This window comes from Ranitomeya variabilis, chromosome 5, assembly GCF_051348905.1.
Source record: "Ranitomeya variabilis isolate aRanVar5 chromosome 5, aRanVar5.hap1, whole genome shotgun sequence".
Lineage (NCBI taxonomy): Eukaryota > Metazoa > Chordata > Amphibia > Anura > Dendrobatidae > Ranitomeya > Ranitomeya variabilis.
In genome coordinates this window covers 249,183,147-249,209,486 of record NC_135236.1, presented here as the reverse complement: position 1 = coordinate 249,209,486, position 26,340 = coordinate 249,183,147, and the positions used below count along the sequence as shown (strand labels likewise).

The 26,340-nt window shown below is 45.4% G+C and overlaps 1 protein-coding gene across 2 annotated transcripts in view; it reads right to left on the bottom strand.

Moving 5' to 3' along the window:
• Positions 1-6,636: 6,636 nt before the first annotated feature.
• Positions 6,637-26,340, bottom strand: part of CPEB1 (cytoplasmic polyadenylation element binding protein 1) — a 106,421-nt gene continuing 86,717 nt past the window's right edge. The window contains exons 7-12 of one of the 2 annotated variants that reach the window (XM_077263994.1): positions 26,184-26,288; positions 23,586-23,722; positions 23,076-23,274; positions 22,902-22,996; positions 8,642-8,722; positions 6,637-8,088 (exon numbers count right to left, since the gene is read on the bottom strand). In XM_077263994.1, the coding sequence (XP_077120109.1) occupies positions 7,978-8,088; positions 8,642-8,722; positions 22,902-22,996; positions 23,076-23,274; positions 23,586-23,722; positions 26,184-26,288 (728 nt within the window). In that variant the 3' untranslated portion in view covers positions 6,637-7,977. The remainder of the gene's footprint in view (positions 8,089-8,641; positions 8,723-22,901; positions 22,997-23,075; positions 23,275-23,585; positions 23,723-26,183; positions 26,289-26,340) is intronic. The other variant, XM_077263995.1, reaches the window with a different exon arrangement.

Below are 26,340 nucleotides of genomic sequence, written 5' to 3'. Positions count from 1 at the left end.
AGGATATTGTACTTACCCTTACTTACCGTCATTTCCCCCTGCGAGGGGATCCTTGCACTTTTATAATCAGCGTTTCTCGTGTCAAATTACATTTTTCAAAAAAAATTGTTGAAACTAAAATTTCGTGTCTGAGACTGTAAATTTGGTAAAAATGTTGAAATTTCACTTCAGTTTTAATGCCCCTAAATCAGAGCGTTATGTCACAAAATAGTTAACATTTCCCATAAGTCTACTTTACATAAGCACAATTTTTTAAATTGTCAGGGAGTTAAGGGTTAAAAGTTGACCAGCGATTTCTCATTTACATTTTTTTTTAAATTATTATTATTTTTTTTTTTTTTAATAAGAGACCACCTCGCATTTGAAATGACTTTGGGTGCCTATGACAGCAAATAACCAAAAGTTACACCATTCTAAGAACTGGACCCCTCAAGGTGTTTAAAAGCACATTCAAGAAGTTTATTAACCCTTCAGGTGCTTCACAAGAATTGAAGCAATGTGGAAGGGAATTTAAAAAAAGAAATAAATAACTTTCACAAAAGTTTTACTTCAGACAATTTTTTTTCTCAAAGGTATCAAGAGAAAATGAACCACAATATTTGGGTTGCAATTTCTCCTGAGTACGCCGATACCCCATGGGTGGAGGAAGACCACTGTTTGGGCGCATGGCAGGGAAGAAGAAAGGTTTGACTTTTTGAATACAAAATTGGTTAGAATTGAGAGTGGATGCCATGCCATTTTTGGAGGGCCCCTGATGTACCTAAACTGTGCAAAACCCTCACAAATTATACCATTTTGGAAGCTAGATCCCTCAAGGAACTTATCTAGATGTGTGGTGAGCATCTTGAACCACCAGATATTTTACAGAAGTTTACACCAGAGCCAAGAGAAACAAAACATTTTTCCTGCAAATTTTTTCAGCTCCAAATTGTTTGTTTTCTCAAGGTTAACAGGAGAAGATGGGAAAAATTGCACAACAAATTCTGGGGTCCGAGTGTGCCAATACCCCATGTGCGAGTGAAAACTACTTTAGAGTCACGGTGCAAAGCTCAAGGGAAGGAACGCCACATTATACTACAGATTTTACCATTATGTTTGAGGGTGCCATGACACACGGGGAGACACACTGAGGTGTCAGTAGAACACGCCATAAGTGACACCATTTTACAAACTACACCTTCGTTGAAATAATCTAGGGGTGTAATAATCATATTGATAAAGATTTTTATACCATTGGTTAGTGAAGAAAAATTACATTTTTGCCACAAATTGCTTTAGCCCCAGGTTTAACTTTTTCACACAAGTGGGTAAAAGTCTCTGCTGAGTATAGAAATACACCATATGTGGCTGCACAGTACTGCTTAGCCATATGGAGTGGAGCGTCTCGGTAGGGATGGAGCGCTATTTGCCTCCTGGAGCACAGATTTTCCTTGAATGTATGGAGTCCACAAATTAGAGCCCCCTTAGTGCTAGAGAGCAGAACCCCCTCCCCACATGACTCCATTTTGGGAACTATACCCCTGCCAAATGTGAATGCTAAAGGTGATTTATGCACACTGAGGCTTAGAAGGGAGGGGGGCATTTGGATTTGGGAGCACACAAGTCGCAGAATTTTTAGACAATGAACCATTTTGCTTTTCCAGATCCTTTATGCCACCAGTAACGTGGAAGCCTCCTATATTTGTTATCAGATGGACTCGAGTGGAGACTTGTTTTTTGTGGATTGAGTTGAAGCTTTTATTGGGAGCATTTTACATAATGTTTGGGATCACAGTTATCCAGTGCTCTACGCTGAGCACACACTTTGGTTTTCATCTAAGTCTCCAAGCTGTGTGACAGATGAAACCCCTATGGATCCATTCACTATAATGAGGCAGCAGAGTTACTCTGGACTATGTCTGGCCTCTGTTTAACGTCGTCTTTCCTTTCAGAGGTGCACAAAACTATGGTGGACTGCGTTTTTATGCACGTCTAAAAAGATGGACACCGCCGGTTCACAGTGCCTCCATTTGCCTAATTATAGGTAATCTCTGCCAGTGGTTCTGTCTGAATCATGTATTTCAGAGATTCTCAGTGTAGAGTGAAGGATAAATGTGTGCTGAGCCTTACTGTGGTCTTTGAGAGGCAGAATGAACAAATCCACAGCAGGTGAAGAATTTTTTTATTTTTATACTGTTCCTCGTGCAGTATAAGTGATTAGGCAACTTTATTCTTTCGGGTTGGTGCAGTTACAGAGATACCAGATTTTTATCTTTTTTAGGTGTGGCTTCTGTCACTAAAAGATGCTTTTTTTTGCAAGAAGTTTTTGCATCACCACATTTTGAGAGCTATAATTTTTCCATATTTCGGTCCACAATCATGTGAGGTCTTGTTTTTTGTGGCATAAGATTGTGTTTTCAGTGACACTATTTACATTAGTCTTTGAGTTTTATTCCACTTTCCAAGTGGTTTGATGATAAAGCATAGATTGCTGCTTTGAATTTTTTATGTTGTTATCCCCTTCAGTGAACTAGTGACCCTTCTAGATCAGATTTTTACAGATACAGCAATACCAAACATGCATACTTTTAATTTACTTACAATATGTGTATTAATGTATTTTTATTGTAATTTTTTAACATTTAATTTTTCTATCTAGTCCCTTTTATTGGACTTTCACTTTGATTGCAGGTATAATGAATTGCAGTGCATTATACCTATACTAAAAGCTTCCAACACCATGCTGTGAGCATGGTCCCAGAAGCTTTCTGTAGCTTAATGACCCCGGTTCACCATGTCAACGATCGGGCCCCACGATGATGCCGATCTGAAGGCAGAGGGAGCTTCCGCCGGACCCATCACCGTGATCGGCTGCGGGGACAATGGGCATGGGTCTCTGCACCTCTTCCCATGCCTCAGCACTTAACTGTCACTGCGTGTTTGCAAGCAGTAATAGTTTAAATGCATGACGGACACAGTCCATCCTTGTGTGGGAACTGACACCTGGCCAGTAGGACTGTCATTAGATGTTAAGGGACTAAAAGCTGCAGTCATCCAATCGCCTGTGCCAGCAGTGCCATGTATAGCAGAAATCATGATCTACGAGTCCTGGCATTCACAGGAGTTTTGCAATACCAGGCACAGGGGTCACCATTAGACCCCTGGCTGTCATGACAACCCACCGCCACCCCTTGCTGGCATGACAGTAAGGGTACTGTCACACAGTGCAATTTTGATCGCTACGACTGTACGATTCGTGACGTTCTAGCGATATCGTTACGATATCGCAGTGTCTGACACGCAGCAGCGATCAGGGATCCTGCTGAGAATCGTACGTCGTAGCAGATCGTGTGGAACTTTCTTTCGTCGCTTGATCACCCGCTGACATCGCTGGATCGTTGTGTGTGACAGCGATCCAGCGATGTGTTCGCTTGTAACCAGGGTAAACATCGGGTAACTAAGCGCAGGGCCGCGCTTAGTAACCCGATGTTTACCCTGGTTACCAGCGTAAACGTAAAAAAAAACAAACCGTACATACTCACATTCCGGTGTCTGTCCTCCGGCGTCTCAGCTTCTCTGCACTGTGAGCGCCTGCCGGCCGGAAAGCGAGCACAGCGGTGACGTCACCGCTCTGCTTTCCGGCTGGCGCTGACACAGTGGAGCGAAGCAGAACGCCGGGGGACAGACACCAGAATGTAAGTATGTACTGTTTGTTTTTTTTACGTTTACGCTGGTAACCAGGGTAAACATCGGGTTACTAAGCGCGGCCCTGCGCTTAGTAACCCGATGTTTACCCTGGTTACCCGGGGACTTCGGCATCGCTCCAGCGCCGTGATTGCAAAGTGTGACCGCAGTCTACGACGCTGGAGCGATAATCATACGACGCTGCGACTTCACGGATCGTGCCGTCGTAGCGATCAAAATTGCACTGTGTGACAGTACCCTAAGGATGAAGCTCTTCTGCCCTACAAGTGTTAAGGGAATCTGTCACCTCTTTTGCATACAAGCTGCGGCCACCACCATTAGGGGCTTAAGTACAGCATTCTATAATGCTGTAGATAAGCCCGCAAGAAACAGAATAGGCCATACAAATGGGGATCACCAAAACACCGGGATTTGACTAAAAAGTGAACACAGCTTTATTTTAATTTAACAAAAGACAACAACATTTATAAACTGGGACCTACTGGTGCCTTATGAACATTAAGCACAAAAAAGCCCTTAATTATTATTATTATTATTATTATTTATTGTTATAGCGCCATTTATTCCATGGCGCTTTACAAGTGAGGAGGGGTATACATAATAAAAACAAGTACAATAATCTTGAACAATACAAGTCATAACTGGTACAGGAGGAGTGAGGACCCTGCCCGCGAGGGCTCACAATCTACAAGGGATGGGTGAGAATACAGTAGGTGAGGATAGAGCTGATCGTGCAGCGGTTGGTTGATCGGTGGTTACTGCAGGTTGTAGGCTTGTCGGAAGAGGTGGGTCTTCAGATTCTTTTTTTTAATAAGGCTATAACCTGTGCTGGACTTGTGGGGATGGCAGTTAAATATTTTAGGCTTCTATATGGACAGCATATTCTTGTTCAAATATCTAAATGATTATCCATTTGCAGACATGATTAAAAATGCACTGTCATTTGACTAATAAGATTTTGTCCTTGGGGCATTTGAATCCATGTTTGGGTTCAATTCCATGTATCTGCCCCTCTTTGTACTGCACCTTATTTAGCTTTAAAATACTGTGTTCTGGGGGGAATATTTACAGGCATAAAATTTGGGTTCAGGTTATATACATGTTTCTATGAAGCTTTTTCAGGGGAGGGCAATATTTTATATTTCATACACAATAACTGGCTTATTGCCTTCAATATGTCTATAAGTGCTAATTGTTGGGTCAACCCCTTCATACATAAGGTGCATACCCAGTTCCATGAGTAATTTAATATCAGCATATTTCTTTGTTTTTGTGCTGCAAGACTATTTGGTTCATGAGTTCTCCCGGTCTATTTTTCCTCTGTGCTCGCGCAGATATGTTTACTGTGGCTTCTTGGCAACGAAGCTCTGCTTATGCGCAGGCACTGTTGCCCTGCCCCTTTAAAATGTTTTTAAATGTTATTTGTTAAATTGAAATAAAGCTGTGTTCACTTTTTGGTCAAATCCCTGTGTTTTGGCGATCCCCATTTGTATGGCCTATTCTGTTTCTTGCTTTCAAATGTATATGCGTTTCATAGGTCAGTTAGTATCCCATTGTTCATTTTTACTGTGGTGTCCCCCTCAAATTATTTTTCTAGATAAGCCCCCAATGTAACCTGAAAGATAAGAAAAACAAGTTAGATTTTGCTTACCCAGGGGCGGTCTGGGTCTGATGAGTGTTGCAAGTCCAGGACCTCCCATCTTCATGCAATGACATCCTCTTCCTTGCTTCTGTCGCAGCTCCTGTTCAGACATAATTCTCTGCCCTGTTGAAGACAGAGCAAAGTACTGCAGTGCGCAGGGAAAAGTCAGAAAGGCCCAGCGCCTGCACACTGCAGAACTTTACACTGCCCTCAACAGGGCAAGTCAGTACACCTGCGCAGGAGCTGTGACAGAAGCAAGGAAGAAGACATCGCATGAAGATGGGAGGCACCATGCCCATCGGACCTGAACCGCCCCTGGGTGAATATAATCCAACTTGTTTTTCTTATCTTTCAGGTTAGATCAGGGGCTTATTTACAGCATTACAGAATGCTGTAGATAAGCCCCTAATGTCAGTGGCTGCAGCTTATATGCAAAAAGTGAGGTGATAGATTCCCTTTAAGTTCTACTGTCAATTACGGTACTTGACAACAGGAATAACGGTTAACAGCAGTTGAGGCACATGATGGCAGGTTAAGTTAGCCGTCATGTGTCAGGAAAGATGCAAGCCAAATGTGTGAGCCTGCATCAAAGGCAGGACATTACATGATGTAAATATGTGAAGGTTTAAAATCCATTGAGTCTACACAGAACTTCCTTGAGGGTTATAAAAAAAAAAAAAAAAAAAGACTGGTTTCCAAAGGGGGGGGGGGGGGGTGTTCCACTTTGAGTTCTGTTTCCTCACAGGAACTCCAAACAACTTAATTGCCCCCATAGCCCACCACAATTGTGTGCCAAAATTCATATTGTGCTCCTTACCTTCAGAGCATTGTGAAGTACCCAAGATGATTTTATTGACCTCTGTTCTTATCTCATTAGCTTGTGGGCTTGTGTTAGATTTGAAAGTTAGAATTTCAATTTTTATGATACACACCTTGATGTGTTTAGTTCCCAAAATGGAGGTCACTTATGGGGTGGAAGGTTTTGGCAAGAAGTTTTTTTTAATCAGATTTCTTACATGCAATTGATTTTTTTTCCCTTTGAGCTTGCCAGACAACCAGTTTTTTTTCTGCTGTAAATAAAGTTTGCCACTTGCTCATTTAGTTTACCTCTTATTGCACAGGCTTTAAAAGCCCACGTTTAGCTACATACAGTACACATGTACTATTCTCTTAGCCAATTTGCTATGGATTTCTGGAGTGGAATGTTCAAATTTAAGATGGTGTGTGCACTTAGGACACATTCATATGTGTCATTTCTATGTATGATAGTGTGGGTGTGTAAAAAAAATAAATAAAATGATATCACCCAATCACTGCTTCAACGTGTTTATTATGTGCCAAACAAAAAGAAAACGACACCACATCTGTAGGTTAAGTGCATTTTCTGCTTGCATAACTACAATGAGGTAGAGACTTTACACGCAGCTTCACAGAAATGCCCACTTAGGGCAGCTAGTGCAGATTTAGCTCAGCATGTACTGGAAAGAGGGAGGGTTACAGACAGTGGGATCTTTGGCACAGAGCTTCCAAAACAGAGGGGGTGGGGTACAGAAATAAAAAAACAAACATGGACACAAATTTGAAAGGCTTGCAACAATTTGCACAAGTCAGCTGCTTCCTATAACAAAATACTTAACCTAAGAGCATGGGCACATTCCCTCCAGGAGAAAGGTCTCATCTCTTGCCTCTACCCCATTCTCAAAAGAAAATATATATTACAGCCCTTTTCTGACCAGCCAACCAAACAAGTAGTGATTAAAAATTCTACCATCCCCTGAAGTGCAAATTAAAAAAGTGCAACAAATCCTTAAAACTATATACACACACTGTACTCATCTGTTTCAGCCAAGGCCCCAAGTCTGTCATTTTGTTGCAATTTCTGTACTACATATAAAGTATTTTAGGTAAATCACTTCAGCTAGCAGCTCTCAGAAACAGAACACTTGCAATAATGTTAAAAGCTGCCAGGAAAGAAGAAAAAAAAAATATGGACTTAAAAACCATCTTAAGAGTGTAAAAAGGAACTGGTAAAAATCCCACAGAGGGTAAAATATGAAATATGATTTGGTTTAAATTAAGATCAGATCCTGCAATTGGTGTTTCAGTAAAAATGCCAACTGAACAGCCTGTGGTTCAGGACATTAAAGAAATCAGAAGGCACTGTGTGGCAACTGCAAAAGACTGGGTAACCACTCAATGAAATTTATAAATCACCCACAGTATTTGCAAGGAATGTAAAAAAGCGCCTGTAATAAAAAAAGGAAAAAAAAAAAAATTACAAAGGCAAAAGCAATCCAGATACTGTCCACACATTGCTTACATTCAGCAAGTGTTGTAGCTTAATAAGAGTACTGCAAAACTATTGGGAGGAGATCCAAGCTCCCCATTTAAGGAAAAAACAAAAACAAAGAACTTGAATACAGACAGTATCCCTGGCAAAACTTCACTGTGCACAAGTGCAAGAAAACTGTTACAAGTTACAGCAAACAGTAAGTGCCAAACAAAATAAAGTGACTTCCCCCAACCATCTGTCTTCCACAATAATCCTGTAAAGATTTTTTGAATGTTCTTCGTGCTGTCTGGTGGGGACATGGGGCGCAGGGTCCTCTTCAGCACATTTGTTGCAAATTAAATTTGTTCTCATCTGGTAACTAACTGGAGTCACGACTCTTCTGGTTGCGCATTAGAGGGCGGTGGTGACGTAGAATCTCCATAGAGTGTTGCCAGTGCCAGCAAGAACGGCAGAAGTACTTAAAGCAAACCTAAAACATTTAATATGTTAATTGATATTGAAAATTGTATTTAAAATAATTTCCAATCAAGCAGGCTTTAAAGAATAAATACTAAAGAATCTAGCTTCTTAACCTTTAAGTATCAAACTATATTGATTGAAAGTCCATTTCAGACACTGGAGTTTAACCATGAGCTTTTCAAAGTAAATACACCAGCCATATAAGGGCTAAGGTCCTTATGTATACAAGGTTGTGCAACTGACAAGTCTATGTCAGCATTATAGTTAGTACAATGATTGCATTTATCATTCAATCCAACAAATAGCACCAGGCAAACTTAATTGTGCAGTTACCTTAAAGACCACCAAGTCATTGTAAGTCCAGTGTTTTACTGGTGTATAAAAATGGCACTGAAAATAGAGAAGTGGCTCTGAACTAGCATGCGCAGACATTGCATCTGGACATTTAGGTAAATGCAAAAGTGAGATTCATGCACGGCTCAAACATTACCTGTCCAATATACAATATAATTTCTACCTTTTGTATACTACACAAACACTGCAGTTCTGAAATTTGAAGCTACCTGGTCTCTGCAGAAGAAAGGACCTGGCTGGGAATTGCAAACTTGGCACACAGAATCTTCAAGGTAAGGGTCAATTTGAACCTAAAAAGAAAAAAAGTAAGTAAAGATTTGCCACATTTACAAGCAGATGGTAAATGCCCTACTGGTAATGCTGTTACCAATGTTTATTATGTATAGTATTAATGGCATCACATGATCGTCTGGTGTTCAACCACAAGTATTAAATGCAAGCAATACTGTTTACTTTATACATTGGGAAAGCTTGCAGCACATCCAAAAAAAAAATATATGTTTTATGACAGGTGCATAGAAATACATGCATTAATGCTCTAGTCAGGAGAGCAGACACAGCCTGAGGTTTGTGATGTGATCCTTGGGCAAGTAATATGGTCGGTGGTCTTATTGCACACAATCACCAGCACAGAAGGCTGGTTGAGATCTGGGAAGCAGAAGTGGTGAATATTAATTGTATTTACATGCACACAAGACTGGCTGGTGTGCAACTATAAATTTCAGGGCTTACAGCAAGACAAGGGGCAACATACAAAAGATATAAGTTACATATCCTGAATGTGCTGTCCAAGCCCCCATTTCAGGATACTGTTAGTATGGCATCCAAAAGTAACACTCCCCTTAGGCTTCTTTCACACTAGCGTCGGGCTCGGCCCGTCGCAGTGCGTTGGGCCAAGGTTACCGACGCTAGCGTTGTCTCCGCCGCACAACGGGGCAGCGGATGCATTTTTCCAGCGCATCCACTGCCCCATTGTGAGGTGCGGGGAGGTGGGGGCGGAGTTCCAGCCGTGCATGTGCGGTCGGAAAAAGCGGACCGTCGGCAGCAAAAAACGTTACATGCAACGTTTTTTGCGGCCGACGGTCCGCCACAACCGTCACGCGACGGTTGCGACGTGTGGCAATCCGTCGCAATGCGTCGCTAATGTTAGTCAATGGAGAAAAAACACATCCTGCAAGCACTTTTGCAGGATGCGTTTTTTCTGCAAAACGACGCATTGTGACGGATTGCAGTTAACGCTAGTGTAAAAGTAGCCTTAATTGCACATGCTTTACCCTGCTGTGTGGATGAAGGATGCATGATCCACATCAAGTAAATGCAATTGAGACTGGAGAAAAGGGAAGCAGCACCCATTTGACTGGATGATACCAGTTAATAAGTTGTGTGGAAGATTTATAAGATGCACTACTAAGGCATCCGTCATTCAAAGTGCTATGGCATGCTTAGTAGAGTTCAGCATATTTGATCAGGTCCCTGCTTATTCAGCAAGCTATAGTGCTTACAGAAGGAGCCCGGATACATGATAACTTTCAGAACAGCATTATGCAACTTGACCGTTTAAAACCAACTACAGGCACTCTGTGCGCCCTTGCCGAAACACCTGCAAGTTTGTATTTTCTCCGTTTGCATGGGTTTCCTCCCACATGGCAAAGACATACTGATATTGGTAATCTAAATTCCCTGTATCCATTGGGGCTCACAATGTCAGTGAAACTGACTAGTTGGCCCATGCGAAATTCACACATTGGTTGTTGGGGTGCAGGCAAGTTCAGGAAAAATCAAGCTGTCAAATGTAAAAATTGGCACGTCATTAACGTGCAAACCACCCTTGGGGGTTAAGGGGTTAAATACATTTACAATTCTGACCACTGTCCCTTTTATGAGGTTATAACTCTGGAACGCTTCAACAGATCCTGATGATTCTGACTGTTTTCTTGTGGCACTGTACTTCATGATAGTGGTAAAATTTCTTTGATATTACCTGCGTTTATTTGTGAAAAAACGGAAAATTGCAAAAATTTTCGCCAAATTTCTAACATTTAATTTTTATGCCCTTAAATCAGAGATGTGTCACAAAATACTTAAAGGGACTGTCACCCCCTCCAGCCGTTAGAAACTAAAAGCCACCTTGTGCAGCAGTAATGCTGCATTCTGACAAGGTGGCTCTTTTAGTTACTGGTGGAGTCAAAGCAGAAATAAAGCGTTTTATAATTTCGCAAAAATACCTGTCTTTAGTCCTGGAGGCAGGTGTTAACCCCCTGCTGCACACGCCACACTGCCGTCACTCAAGGCTTCTTTGGCGCCGGGCACCTCCCCCTCCGCGCTGTCTTCAAATCAAATTCGGCGCCTGCGCTGTTTTGTTCTGCCTGGGGCAGGCGCAGTGAGCGCTGCCCGTCTGACCTCAGATTCAGTCACAGACTGTGCCTGTGCGGCCACCCAGCTTGTGAATTCCAGCCCCGCAGTGTGTTATGCATTATGCACAGTGCGGGGCTGGGATTCCTGGGCATGCGCACTGCGTGTGTCAGCCACTCACCCAGGTCCCCTGCCTTACAGCGTGTGTATCTTCACCTGATCGATCATCCTTGCAAACGCCGGGAACGAACATTGCACAGGCGCAGTCTGCGAGACTGCATCTGAGGTCAGACGGGCAGCGCTCACTGCGCCTGCCCCAGGCAGAACAAAACCGCACAGGCGCCGGATTTGATTTGAAAACAGCGTGGAGGGGGCGGCGCCAAAGAAGCCTTGAGTGACGGCAGTGTCGCGTGTGCAGCAGGGAGGTTAAGACCTGCCTCCAGGACTAATGTCAGGTATTTTTGCGAAATTCTAAAACGCTTTATTTCTGCTTTGACTGCACCAATAACTAAAAGAGCCACCTTGTCAGAATGCATAATTACTGCTGCACAAGGTGGCTCTTTTAGTTTCTAACGGCTGGAGGGGGTGACAGAGTCCCTTTAAGTAACATTTCTCACATGTCTACTTTACATCAGCATAATTTTGGAGCCAAAATTTTTTTTTTTAGGTTGCTATAAGGGTTTAAATTTGACCAGCAATTTCTCCTTTTTACACTTTATTTTTTTATTTTTTTTAGGGACCACATCACATTTGAAGTCACTTTGAGGGGTCTATATAACAGAAAATACCCAAGTGTGACACCATTCTAAAAACTGAACTCATCAAGGTGCTCAAAACCACAATCATTTATTAACCCTTCCGTTGTTTCACAGGAATTTTTGGAATGTTTAAATAAAAATGAACATTTAACTGACAAAATTTACTTCAGCTCCAATATGTTTTATGTCACCAAGGGTAACAGGACAAATTGCACAACAACTTTTGGGGTCCAATTTCTCCTGAGTACGCCGATACCCTATATGTGGGGGGAAACCACTGTTTGGGTGCATGGCAGAGCTCGGAAGGGAAGGAGCGCCATTTGACTTTTCAATGCAAAATTGATTGGAATGGAGATGGGATGCCATGTCTCGTTTGGAGAGCCTCTGATGAGAGTAAACATTGAAACTCCCCACGAGTGCCACCATTTTGGAAATTAGACCCCCTAAGGAACTTATCTAGATGTGTTGTGAAAACTTTGAACCTCTAAGTGTTTCACTATAGTTTATAACGCAGAGCCGTGAAAATAAAAATTTTACACAAAAATTTAGCCCCCAGTTTTGCATTTTCCCAAGGGTAACAGGAGAAATTGGACCCCAAAAGTTGTTGTGCAATTTGTCCCAATTACGCCGATACCCCATATGTTTGGGTAAACCCCTGTTTGGGTGCACAGGAGAGCTGGGAAGGAGCACTGTTTAACTTTTTTTAACGCAAAATTGGCTGCAATTGAGATCGGACGCCATGTCACGTTTGGAGAGTCCCCGATGTGCCTAAACCGTGGAAACCCCCAATTCTAACTGAAACCCTAACCCAAACACACCCCTAACCCTAATCCCAACTGTAAATGTAAGTCAAACCCTAACTCTATTTCTATTCTGCCAATAGGGTTGGGGTTAAATACATTTTTTTATTTTATTATTTTCCCCTAACTAAAGGGGTAATTGTTCCAATAAATACATTTCTTTATTTACATTTTTCTCTTTTAGGAATTTTTTTTTTGCACTTGTAAATATTTTTTTTTACTTTGTAACATTGCCCCAGGGGGTGTGGGGGACATCATGTTATTGTGACAGATCGCTGATCTGACACTTTGAAGTGCACCGTGTCAGATCAGTGATCACACAGGCACTGCAGGGAGGCCCCCTGTGGCCATTTTCGATTTAGGCCTGCAGGGATGAGGAGGTAGGAGACCCTCGGAGCAACGCGATCACATCGAGTTACTCCGTGGGTCTCAGGGAAGAACGCAGGGAGCCCTCTCCCTGCGCGATGCTTCCCTGTGCCACCAGAACGCTGCGATCATCTTTGATCGCAGTGTGCCGGGGGTCAATGTGCTTGGAGCAGTCCGTGACTGCTCCTGGCACGTAGTGCCGGATGTCAGCTGTATCAGCTGACACCCAGAGGCGATTGGCAGCGCTCCCCCGTGAGCGCTGCTGATCACCTATGACGTACTATCCCGTCACTGGGAATAAGTCCCAAGTCACCTCGACGGGATAGTACGTCATATGGGACAAAGGTGTTAATGAGATGCATCCTCGCACTGCACACAGATGACATACGGATCACTGTTCAGGGAACATTTCTGCGATTGTCGTTTGTAGGACAGACCGATTTTTTATTTGTTGTGTGCGACTCCAGCCTAAAGGAGATCCCCCCCTAACATTAAACAATGTTATTTTACTTACTGATCAGAAGGAGTCTGATTGTCAGGACCTTGCAAAACAGGGGCAGCAGCATTTTTTCCCCTCCACAGCAGCACTGCCATCTATCTGCAGTGTAGGGAAGTGCAACACAGCCCTATGTATGTGAACAGAGCAGCTCTGCGAACAGCAGTGCCACCGACAGTAAAATGGAGAATTGTATAATTGTGTCATGAAGGGGGTTAAAGGGATATTCCCAGCCTATTTTGACCTGGCTATTTTTTGCAATTTGACCAGTGTCCCTTTATGAGGTAACTCAGAAACGCTTCAACGGATCCTAGCTATTCTGAGACTGTTTTTTGTGACATATTGGGCTTCATGTTAGTAGTAAATTTAGGTCGATCATTCTTGCGTTTGTGAAAAAAATTGGAAACTTGACATTTTTATTCTGTTAAACCAGAGAGTTGACAAAATAGTTAAACTAACATTTTTAAACATGTTACTTAAAAATTTTGTTTCCAAAATTGTTCTCATGTAAGGAAGTTAAGAGTTAAGTTGACCAATGATCTCATTTTTACAACAAAATTTACAAAACCATTTAGGCACCACCTCACATTTGAAATCAGTTTGAGGGGTCTATATGGCTGATACCCAAAAGTGACACCATGCTAAAAACTACACCCTCAAGGTGCTCAAAACTACTTTCAAGAAGTTTAACCCTTCAGGTGCTTCACAGCAGCAAAAGCAACATGGAAGGAAGAAAAAAAAAAATGAACATTTAACTTTAGTCACAAAAATGATCTTTTAGCAACTATTTTTTTCTATTTTCCCAAGGGTTAAGGAGAAAGTGGACCCCAAAAGTTGTCCAATTTGTCCCGAGTATGCTGGTACCCTATGGGGGAGGAAAACAAGCTCAGAAGAGAAGTAGTGATGTTTTGGAATGCAGACTTTGATGGAATGGTCTGCGAGCGTCATGTCGAGTGGAGAGCCCCTGATGTGCCTAAACAGTGGAACCCCCCATTCTAACTCCAACCTTAACCCCAACACACCCCTAACTGCAAAACTGGGGCAGCAGGGGCGATCAGGCGCGGGGGCTGAGGAGATGCAGCAGATTGGGTGATCACTGGGGAAGGGAGCAGACGTGGGGGAGTGGATGGGAGTACCTGGCGGTGGCGTTCGCAGTCAGCATGTGGCAGGGCAGCATGCAGGCACCTCGCTGTTCATCTTCCATGGATGGCATTAAGCTGGACAGGCAGCCATGGCTTACTCTGCCCCTCAACATCTGAATGGAGAGATAGCGTCCCATGGATGCTAGCTCCAATGAGATCTGGGGGGTGGTGACAAAGTTGTCAGAGCGATTGTACCCCAACCCCCCCCAGGCTCAAGTACAAGTCCCCGTGGGTCGGGTGAAACTTCAGTTAACTCTTTCACCTGACTGCAGGAACGTGATCCCACCATGATGCATATGCTATGCCATAGGTCCGGAAGGGGTTAAAAGAGTAATATTTGCAGATTATTTAATTCTTCGGTTTGATTTTTTTTCTCTTCAATCTTTGCAAGATTGTTTCCTGATGAGAGAGATTGGTGGAAACCATGTACAGTTTGAGTTATGGCAACGCTCTGCAGTTTACTTGGAACCAGAGGTGACTCCAGAAGGAAGATCGATTTCCCGTATTATTGGACAGTCCTTGAAAAGTATTAGGCTATGTGCACACGCTGTGGATTTTGCAGCGGAACTGCAGCGGGTCCGCAGCTGTTTGCATATAATGGAAAGGGGGCACCACGGATCATGGGATACCACCAGGACCTGAGACATATGAGCATACACAAAAGATGAAACAGACAAGGTCCTAAAAAAGGGGATCACCACAACAAGGATATGGCAAAAAAATATATACACAGCTTTATTGAAATATATATACAAACAAGGGTAACAAACACAGACATATAAAAACACTTAAAAAGCATACAAATGCTATACACAACAGCCCCTAATACGGCCGTACCCCACATAGGACTCGAGTCATGTACATATGTACATGTATGCTTTTTAAGTGTTTTTATATGTCTATGTGTTTGTTACCCTTGTTTGTATATATATTTCAATAAAGCTGTGTATATTTTTTTTGCCATATCCTTGTTGTGGTGATCCCCTTTTTTAGGACCTTGTCTGTTTCATCTTTTGGGTCCGCAGCTGTTTCCCATGAGTTTACAGTACAATGTAAACCTATGGGAAACGAAATCTGTAGTGCATATGCTGCGGAAAAAGCCGCACGGAAACGAAGCGGTTTATATTCCGCAGCATGTCAATTCTTTGAGCGGATTCTGCTGCGGGTTTACACCTGCTCCAATAGAAATCTGCAGGTGAAAACCCGCAGAGGAAACCGCAATAGAAACCGTGAAAAATCAGCAGTAAAAACCGCAGTGGTTTTGCACTGCAGATTTATCAAATCCGCTGCGGAAGATTTCACAATGGAATATGCAGCATGTGCACAAGCCCTTATGGGTTCAGAACCTGTCTGGTCCCTTTTAGGCTGCATTCATTTATAGCTTCAGTTTTAAAGCTGAAGTCTTCTACAGGTAAAGTTCTACTTTTAATCTTTTAATCTACTTTCACATATGTAGCAAATATTTATGTACCTGCCTGAAATCAGCTGGGCAAGGAGTTTGGCAAGCTGGAAAGCCCCCCCCCCCCCCCGGCAAATGTTAGGATTTGTTTCAGCCTTGTGGTATTGTGCTTTGGGCTAGTGTGGTGCCACCTGCAGGCCATTTTTCCTTACTGCAGTTGTATGAAAATGAATGTTTCAGGCTGTGTGCACATGTAGCAGATTTTTTGCGTTTTTCGCTATAAAACCACGAAAAAAACGCTAACATTAAGCATCCTATGTAACAGAATGCAATCCGCATTTTTTGTGCACATGCTGCATTTTTTTCCTGAGCGGAATAGCAATCCAGAAAAAAAACGCAGCATGTTCATTAAAATTGCGGCGATTCTGCACACATAGGAGTGCATTGATCTGCTTACTTCCCGCACGGGGCTGTGCACACCATGCGGGAAGTAAGCAGATCAAGTGCGGTTGGTACCCAGGGTGGAGGAGAGGAGACTCTCCTCCACGGACTGGGCACCATATAAGTGGTAAAAAAAAAAAAAATTAAAATAAAAAATAGCGATATACTCACCTTCTGGCGGCCCGACCTTCTCAGCGGCTTCCGAGGTGTGTGTGAAGGACCTGCGATGACGTCGCGGTCACATGACCGCGATGACGTCGTGGTCACGTGACCGCTACGTCAATGGAAGGTCCTGAACAAAGCATTAGGAACGAAAGCCGCTGAGGTGAGTATAACTTTATTTTTTTATTTTTTACATTTTTACTATAGATGCTGCATCTATAGTAAAAAGTTGGTCACACTTGTCAAACACTATGTTTGACAAGTGTGACCAACCTGTCAGTCAGTTTTCCAAGCGATGCTACAGATCGCTTGGAAAACGCTAGCATTCTGCAAGCTAATTATGCTTGCAAAACGCTAGTTTTCTGCGGGTATATGCATGCCAAGTCTGCATGCGATATACCCACGGCAGGAGGCGCAGAATTGCCGCGGAAATTTCCGCGGCAATTCTGCTACGTGTGAACTCAGCCTCAAATATATTTTGTGATCACATTGCGGATGTGTGGTTTGTTTGGCTGTTTTCTTGCTGAAGGGGGCAAGTTTGCCTGTCAAATGATTTATCATTTTTGTGTGGTGCAGTATGAATGGAGGTACAAAGTAATCACCAAAAAAGTGTTTTGAAATAGAAGGATAAGGAAAGAATGAGTCACCTTCTCACCCACTTACACTCTCCTCTGAATTGATAGTGTGCTGTAAAAAAAAAACAGGATTTTTGGTGGCTTACCGTAAAATCTGTTTCTCGGAGCCTTCATTGGGGGACACAGGAACCATGGGTGTATGCTGCTGCCACTAGGAGGCTGACACTAAGCACAAAAAAGTTAGCTCCTCCTCTGCAGTGTACACCCCACCGACTGGCATTATGCACTTCAATTAGTGAGAAAGCAGTAGGAGAAAATAATAAGATTGAAATAACCACAAACATGAGAACTGTAAACATGAGAACAGTCAGAACACAGAACAGAAAACTGAATAACCTGGGAGGGAGCTGTCCCCCCAATGAAGGCTCCGAGAAACAGATTTTACGGTAAGCAACCAAAAATCCTGTTTTCTCTATCGCCTTTCATTGGGGGACACAGGAACCATGGGACATCCCAAAGCAGTCCCTGGGGTGGGAAAACAAACTTCCATCAGGTCAGAGGACTCACCACTGCCGACTGCAAGATCCTTCTGCCTAGGCTGGCGTCCGCCGAAGCGTAGGTATGGACCTTGTAAAATTTGGCAAACGTGTGGATGGAAGACCAGGTTGCTGCTTTTCAAAGCTGTAGGGCGGAATCCCTGTGGTGCACCGCCCAGGAGGCGCCCACTGCCTGGGTAGAGTGAGCCTTTATCCCAGGAGGGGGGCACTCTGTTCTGGACCCGGTAAGCATCCAAAATTGCCGTTCTGATCCAGCACGCAATAGTCGCCTTGGAAGCCGGCAGGCCTCTACGCGTGCCATCAGGAATGACGAAAAGAGAGATCAGTCTTCCGGAAAACGGCCGTTCTAGTCAGGTAGATCCTCACTGCCCTGACGAGGTCCAGCTTGTTCAACGATCGCTCCAGAGGATGAGGGAGGAAGGGAAGGGAAGGGAGGGGAAGGGAGGGGAAGGGAGGGGAAGGAAGGGAGGAAGGGAGGGGAAGGGAGGAAGGGAGGAAGGGAGGAAGGGAGGAAGGGAGGAAGGGAGGAAGGGAGGAAGGGAGGAAGGGAGGAAGGGAGGAAGGGAGGAAGGGAGGAAGGGAGGAAGGGAGGAAGGGAGGAAGGGAGGAAGGAAGGAAGGAAGGAAGGAAGGAAGGAAGGAAGGAAGGAAGGGGACTACCTTGTCCTGGTGAATGACCAAAAACGGAGGATGGCAAGAGAGGGCCACCAACTTGGAAACGCGGCGGATAGAAGTGATGGCCACAAGAAAAGCCACCTTCCACGATAGGACTGACAGGGGAATCTCCCTGAGAGGCTCAAAGGGGGAAACCCTCAGAACCAGATTAAGATCCCATGAATCCACAGGGGCCCTATACAGAGGGGCAGCATGGGCTGCTCCCTGAAGGTCGGTCTTAACCTGTCGGTCTTCTGAAAGGATAGAAAGCGCAGAAACCTGGCCCTTTAGGGAACTAAGGGCAAGGCCCAAATCCAGTCCTGCCTGAAGGAAGGCCAAGATGGAAGGCAGGGAAAAGGACATAGGTGAAGTGCAGGTGGAGTGCGGTTGGACTCGCACCAACGGAAATAAGCCTTCCAGGTACGATAGTAGATCCTGGAAGACAAAGGCTTCCGAGCCTGGATCATGGTGTGAATCACCCGGTCCGAAAGGCCAGATGCTCTTAGAACAGCGGTCACAGCCACACCGTTAAATTGAGTGACCGAGAATTCAGGTGGCAGATCGGACCCTAAGACAGCAGATCGGGCCTGTCTGGAAGGCGCCAGGGAGCGTCCGCGAGAAGGTCGACATCTCTGCGAACCAAGCTCTCCTGTGCGATCAGAATGACCAGCACCCCTTCCGCTTTGATCTTTTTCAAAAGTTTGGGAAGCAAGGGAAGGGGTGGGAACAGGTAGGGCAGCGCGAACCGTGACCAAGGAATGGCCAGAGCGTCGACGCCCACTGCAAGAGTATCGCGAGACCTGGAGACGAACCTTCCTGTTTGTAAGAGACGCCGTGAGGTCCACATCCTGAGTCCCCCATCGAAGACAAATCTGATGGAACACTTCCTGGTGCAAGGACCATTCTCCTGCCGCGAGACCCTCGCGGCTGGGGAAGTCGGCAGCCCAATTGTCCACGCCGGGAATATGCACAGCGGATATCACCGAAACTGTTGCCTCTGCCCAGAGGAGAATCTTGGATATCTCGGCAAGGGCCAGGGAGCTCCGAGTCCCCCCCCCAGAAAGATGATGCGCTGAGAAGGAATAAGGCAGGACGACTTCTGGTTGACCAGCCACCCGAAACGAACTAGGGTGTCGAGAACGATGGACAGGCTTTCGTGAGCCTGAGAAAAGGACAGAGCCTTGATGAGGATGTCGTTGAGGTATGGAAAAAGAACCAGGCCTCTGACCCTCAAGATGGCCATCAGCGCCGCCATGATCTTTGTGAAAACTCTTGGGGCGGTTGCAAGACCGAATGGCAGGGCGACGAACTGAAATGTTCCTCGAGCACCGCAAAGCGCAGATATCGTTGATGTCCTGGGAATATTGGGACGTGGAGGTAGGCGCCCTGAATATCTATGGAACACAGAAATTCCTGAGCCTCCATGGAAGCAATTACTCAACGAAGGGATTCCATCCTGAAGTGTTTCAGATGAACTCTCCTGTTCAGCAATTTTAGATCCAGAATGGGACGCAACTTGCCGTCTTTTCGGTATCAGAAAAAGGTTTGAATAGAAACCTGTGAACCGTTCTTTTTCTGGGACGGGAACGATTACCCCAGTTTTGAAGAGAGAAGCGATGGCTGCGAAGAAACCCTGAACTAGAGTGGGGTCTCGGAGGTCGGGATTCGAAGAAACGATCCCAGGGTCGTGAAATGAACTCTATCTTGTATCTCGAGGATACAACTTGCATGACCCATGCATCCTCTACTGAGGAGTTCCAGACGTCCCTGAAGAGGAGACTGCCATCCAGCCTGGGAGGTGGGCTGGGATCTTGCCGAGAGTCATGCCGAGGTGGTTCTCCCAGTCCTGGACCTGGAGGATCTACCCTGGGAGTAGCAAGGACGCCAGTAAGGAGTGGGCCTAAAGGATACAGTCTTCTCTTGACGTGCCTGTGGCTTCTGTTGCTGCTGGGGAAAGGAGTTTGACGCCGCGAAGCGACAAAAAGGCTAAAAAGTCCGAAATTGACATCTAGGAGGAGGACGACGAGGCTTGGCCTCGGGAAGAGAGCTTGTGCCCCCGGTGGCGTCCTTAATGATTTGGTCCAGCTTATAACCAAAGAGAAGAGAACCCTGAAGAGGCAGGCTGGTAAGGGACTTTTTGGAAGACAAATCCGCCTGCCAGGCCTTAAGCCAAACGACCGCATTGCTGGACGCCTGAGCCACACAAGACGCGGCATCCAGGGAGGCGGAGACCAGATATTCACCCGCGTGAGAAATCTGGTTAGCAAATTCCGCCAGCTGTCCGGGTGGAGCCCCGTCCAGGATGCCCTGACGGAGCTGTTTGGCCCATTTGGATATGGATTTTGAAACCCAAGTGGAAGCAAAGGCCGGGCAAAGACTAGCTGAGGCTGCTTCAAAGGCTGACTTTGTGAAGGATGCTAATGATAGTCATAGAATCTTTCACGGAGATGCACGGCCGGACAGTGGGAGGACCGTGTTGGTGGACAGTCTGGAAACTGGAGGGTCCACCGAAGGAGAAGCAGTCCAATTAGCAGTGAGCTCTGGAGAAAAGGGGGATATAAAACGCCAAGTCGCTTTCCTCTGAAAGCATCTGGTCAGGTTCTCTTTCTCTAGTCATAATCTCCTCGAATTCAGGGTGAGGAGCGAAAAACTTGGAAGGTGGTTTAGCCCGTCTAAACGAAACCGCCTGATCTGCGGGTTACGTAGAGGACTCCTTGATGCCACAGGATTGATTAATCGCCCCAATGAGATTCTGAACCATATCCCGCATGGTAGCGATTTAGTTAGAAACCAACTCTGAAATATCCTCTGAGGGCGCATCAGAGAACGCCTCGCCTGACTCAGGGGAGGAGGACCTGGGGGAAGCCGACCGCAGAGAAGGACCGTGTGGCGAGATGGAGCGAAAAGAGGACTCAGACCGGCGTTCTGTCTGGACCTTTTGTGGCTTGCAATGGAGGGCTCGGACGGAGCTTCCTGCGACCCGCTGGCTACTGCGGGGGTCTGCAGGGGAAAACTGGTCCAGCACTGACAGAGTTTGAGACCCGAGTTAGATCCGCCACCGATTGGGACAGAGGAAACCCAGCCTGGGGAGGGGGTATCGCTCTCAAGCGGAGCAGCCGGGGGATCCTGGGCGGTGGGAACAATCGGGTTGCTGCAGGCCTGACAGAGTGGAGAGGACTGACCTGAGGGAAGTTTGCAGTTACAAGACGAACATGCAAAGTATTTGACTAAGGCAGAGGACGTAGTAGGAGGACGAGAGCGGCCCCTTTAGAGGTAGACATTTTGAGAAGGTCCCTGAAGAAAATGCCAGAAGGTTAGGGGACAGGGGGGCAGAGGGAAGTGTCAGTCTGCAGTGCAGCTACTCACGCAGACGAAGCGGTTCCAGACGGAAAATGCAGCCCAGCTTGAAGATGGTCCCTCAGGGAAGAAAGCCTTTGTGGAAGGGAAAGCGGATCCTGCAGTAGTGCACCAAGGAGAGAAGAGGCGTGCGTGGGTGCACTAAGATGGCACCGGTGGGCAGAGCAACGCCAAGGGCTGATTGTTGGGTGGGAGAAAAGCCCGCCGAAAAATGAGGAAGTGGGCGGGGAGGTATTGCCGGAAGTAGGCCCTGGGAGAAGCCAGGACCTAAATTAGAAGTCAGCGACCGCCTGAGAGGGCTGCGGCGCCGCCCGGCTGGAGATACAGCTTCTGCGGTGTGGCAGCCTGCAAGGCTGCCGCATAAAAACGGGGAAGCGTTGCCGCAGGATCGTGCCGCCGGGAGTAGGCCCAGGGAGAAGCTGGGGCCTAAATTAGAAGCTGGTGACCGCCGGGGAGACTGCGGTGCCGGCGCTGCCCGGCTGGAAGGTGCGGCCGCCTGCGAGGTCGACGCCTAGAAGGCGGGGGAGCGCTGCCGCAGGCTGGCTGTCGCTGGAGGTAGGTCCCGGGGGCCTAAATTAGGAGCCGGCGACTGCTGGAGAAACTGCGGTGCCGGTGCTGCCCGGCTGGAAGGTGCGGCATCTGGAGCGGCGTAGCAGCCTGCGAGGTCACCGCCTAGAAGGGGGGGGGGGGGGCGCAGGCTGGCTGACGCCAGAGGTAGGCCCTGGGAGAAGCCGGGGCCTAAATTAGGAAAGCGGTGACCACTGGAGAGGGCCACGGCGGTGCTCAGGTACAGAGAGTGCTGCAAATGCAGTGATGACCCCTGCCAATTCCCGGGACCTCTTTAGGAGCACCGACCAGGCGAAAAGGTGGCCTGGAAACACGGCAAGAACAAAGGGGAACCCAAGGGACTCCCGGCTAGAATACTCACCTAAAAACATCCCACGTCATCCGTTATTAACCTCAGACTTGGGAAAGGTATCAGACATGCGTGGAAGCTGATGGTGGACGTCCTAGTCTCCTCCTGCTAGGCTCTTGGTCCTGGAGAGTGATCTATGAGGATATGGGGTGGCAGTACACGCCGTACTCAGTCCACCTTGTGGGAATACAGGTGTGACTGTTCACCCTGTATCCCTTCCGGAAAACCTGAAAAGAAACGACGCACATTGAGGTAGAATATGGTCTAATCAAAGACCCGTGTCCACCTCCTACTGACACCAAGCTAAACTGAAGTGCATAATGCCAGTTGGTGGGGTGTACACTGCAGAGGAGGAGCTAACTTTTGTGCATAGTGTCAGCCTCCTAGTGGCAGCAGCAGACACCCATGGTTCGTGTCCCCCAATGAAAGGCGATGAGAAAAAAAAAAATTCTTATCAAAATTAGTACCAACAGAATCAGACAAAGCAAATTTTACCTTTTTAGTAAACTTAGCAGTTTTTATCTCCACAAACGCAGCACTAACAGCCTTTAAATAACTGCGCTGGTTGTTAAATGTCACTCGACCAGAACCTGTTTTATAAAAAGGAAAAAAGTTAATTCAATTGTCGTCATCAATATTAACTTGGGTTAAGTTCACAGCTTTACACACCTATTGGGTACTTGTGCTTATCCGTATCAATGCCAGCATAGACCACACCGCCAAACAGATCGTTCATTATTGAGGCAAGGGCCTCAGCATTCAGCATTCCGTGCAAAGCTCCAACAAACACAGTCTTGCTGGGATCCAGACGCTGAGATGGACTACGAACAAAGTTGCTGTCTGCCAGCACCCAAGGAATGACCTGCACCTACAAAAAAAAAATAAAAAAATTTCCTTTTAATGAGATAAAACATGTTTTGATGTTTAATATAAAGTTAACGATTTAATCAAAAAACAAAGCTTTGATACCCACTTCTGTGTTTGAATGTCAGATTGATTGCTACAGACCATTAGGGAATTATAAAGGCCTTTCAATGAACTTTGGGAGTGCAGAATAAAGAGACAATATCTTAGGGGAGCTTCCTTTGGCTTGACCAACAAGAATATTGCTTTTGTGCAGAGTTTAAGTACAAATGGTTTCTTTTTCAAGACAAAATTGTGATAAAACAGGGAACTCACCTCCTTGCAGCGCATCCTGCGACTTGACATTTTGAAGTAGTGCTCACTCAATCCATCCTGGCTAAGCAAGTCCTGAGTGCAGGCTTGAAGTAGTGCTCTCACAGATTTCTCAGATTCAAACACCAAGTACACATACCCTACAGGAGAGAAACGACATTACAAACAAGAATGAGGTCTAGAGGTGCCTTCACACTGAACGATATAGCTAGCGATCCGTGACATTGCAGCGTCCTGGCTAGCGATATCGTTGAGTTTGACACGCAGCAGCGATCAGGATCCTGCTGTGCCATCGTTGGTCGGAGCAGAAAGGCTAGAACTTTATTTTGTCGCTGGATCTCCCGTAGACATCGCTGAATCGGCGTGTGTGACACCGATCCAGCGATGTCTTCACTGGTAACCAGGGTAAACATCGGGTTACTAAGTGCAGGGCCGCGCTTAGTAACCCGATGTTTACACTGGTTACCAGCATAAACATAAAAAAACCAAACACTACATACTTACATTCCGGTGTCTGTCCCCCGGCGCTGTGCTTCTCTGCACTGTGTAAGCGCCGGCAGGCCGGAAATTAGAGCACAGCGGTGACATCACCGCTGTGCTTTCCGGCTGGTGCTTACACAGTGCAGAGAAGCACAGCGCCGGGGGACAGACACCGGAATGTAAGTATGTAGTGTTTGGTTTTTTTATGTTTATGCTGGTAACCAGTGTAAACATCGGGTTACTAAGCGCGGCCCTGCACTTAGTAACCCGATGTTTACCCTGGTTACCAGGGGACTTCGCATAGTTTGTCGCTGGAGAGCTGTCTGACAGCTCTCCAGCAACCACACAGCGACGCTGCAGTGATCGGGATCATTGTCTAGATCGCTGCAGCGTCGCTAAATGTGACGGTACCTTAAGGGTATGTGTCCACATTCAGGTTTGCTTCAGGCTTTGGTCAGGATTTTATGCAGGTAAAATCCTGACCAAAAATGCACCTGAGGTCACTGGCAGGTCACCTGCGGTGTTCCTGCGTGTTTTGCTCATTGTAGCAACATGCTGCGTTCTGAAAAACCCAAAAAGAAAAAAAAAATGTCCAGCTTCACCGAATCCGTAAAAAAAAAAAAAAAAAAAAAAGTTCTCTTTATTCACATACTTTTAGGCATAGAGGATACAGACTTCAGCACGAACCATATGGGTAACAATCTCAACGCGTTTCTGGAGACTAAGCTCCCTTAATATGTCATGATTAAGGGAGCTTAGTCTCCAGAAACGCGTTGAGATTCTTACCCATATGGCTCGTGCTGAAGTCTGTATCCTCTGCCTAAAAGTATGTGAATAAAGAAAACTTTTTTACGGATTCGGTGAAGCTGGACATTCTTTTCTTTTTTGGACTCTATACGCCTGAACACAGCGGGTCCGTGCTCCTGAGGATTGGTTTATGCATCACGGGTGAGCTGGTTTATATTCGTTCAGAAAAAACGCACCACATGTGCGTTTTTGCGGGAAAAACGCATGCGTTTAATGCACAGTGGAGACGGGATTTCATTAAATCCCCTCCACTATGCTGTAACATCTGGACGCTGCGTTTTTGAAGCTGCGGCTCAGCGCTGCGTAAAAACGCAGCGTTTCCTGAACGTGGTCACATACCCTAAAACTTTCCAATAGGTAACAGCTGAACTACTACATTTTTAAAGAAATAATCTCTAGACAATCTTGTTTCATTAGCTGCCTCATGGATCCAATGTGACTTTCATGTAGCCTTAACTGACGATCTCCATATTCTCAGATAGGCAACTACCTCTAGCATATGCCCTAATCAGTGGTTGATTTGAGTCAGTTGACTGAAAAGGCCATGAACTTTATAAGATGGTGTTGTCACTAGGCTAGGATCAAGATTGCTTGTCTGACTTATGGGACCTCACTAATTGTGAGAAAGGGGCCACTGCACCAAATCTTCCCTGCAGAATGCAAAAAAAAAACAAAAAAAAAAAAAACACAAAAACAAAAAAAGACCTTGTAGATCAAAAAATGTCATTACTTTCTTTGAATGAAAGGCAGCATCAGTCTGCCATGAGGCTACAGCCCAGATTGGATCTTGACATAAAATGCTTATCAAGAATTGTTGAATTTGTAACTAAGCAAATTGCAAAGTAGCTGGTCTTGAATTTTAGAGATTAACCCTGTAACAGACAAGACAAACCACACAAAACACTTATGTTTTAGTGTTTAAGATGCGGAGTCACCATTTATCACATTTACTGACCAGTCATGGAAAGTGCCAATTAAAGGGTTATTTGTAAAAGTTGAATGGACCAGATGTGTGCATGCCTTGCTGAGCTAGTTTATCAGCACCCAGTTTTGGGGATTACTGGGGTGGGAAAGGTTCTGTCAGACCTCCAATCAGCAGATGGGGAATTTAAATTAAAGTTTTGCTTTAAAGTATAAGTGCAAGCACTACCAAATTCAGCTATTGAAGCCTTTACACTAACCTGCTTTGTAATTATTAATTCTGCAACTGTCCCATCACCATGTCACCAGCTATTTGTCCCATGTGAACCAGTCCACCAGTGCACACCCAGGAAGTGCTAGAATAAAAATTTGATCCTACCATCTTTGCATTACCTTTAGGCATATTACCTTTAGGAGGACAACGGGGATGTTTCCCATCCTTACCAGGCCACTCAACACTCAGAGCCCCAAACACACGGAATGTGTTTATTAATCCAGCTGGAAAGTAAAAGTTGTACTTTAGTTTAAAACACTATTACACAAATGTTAA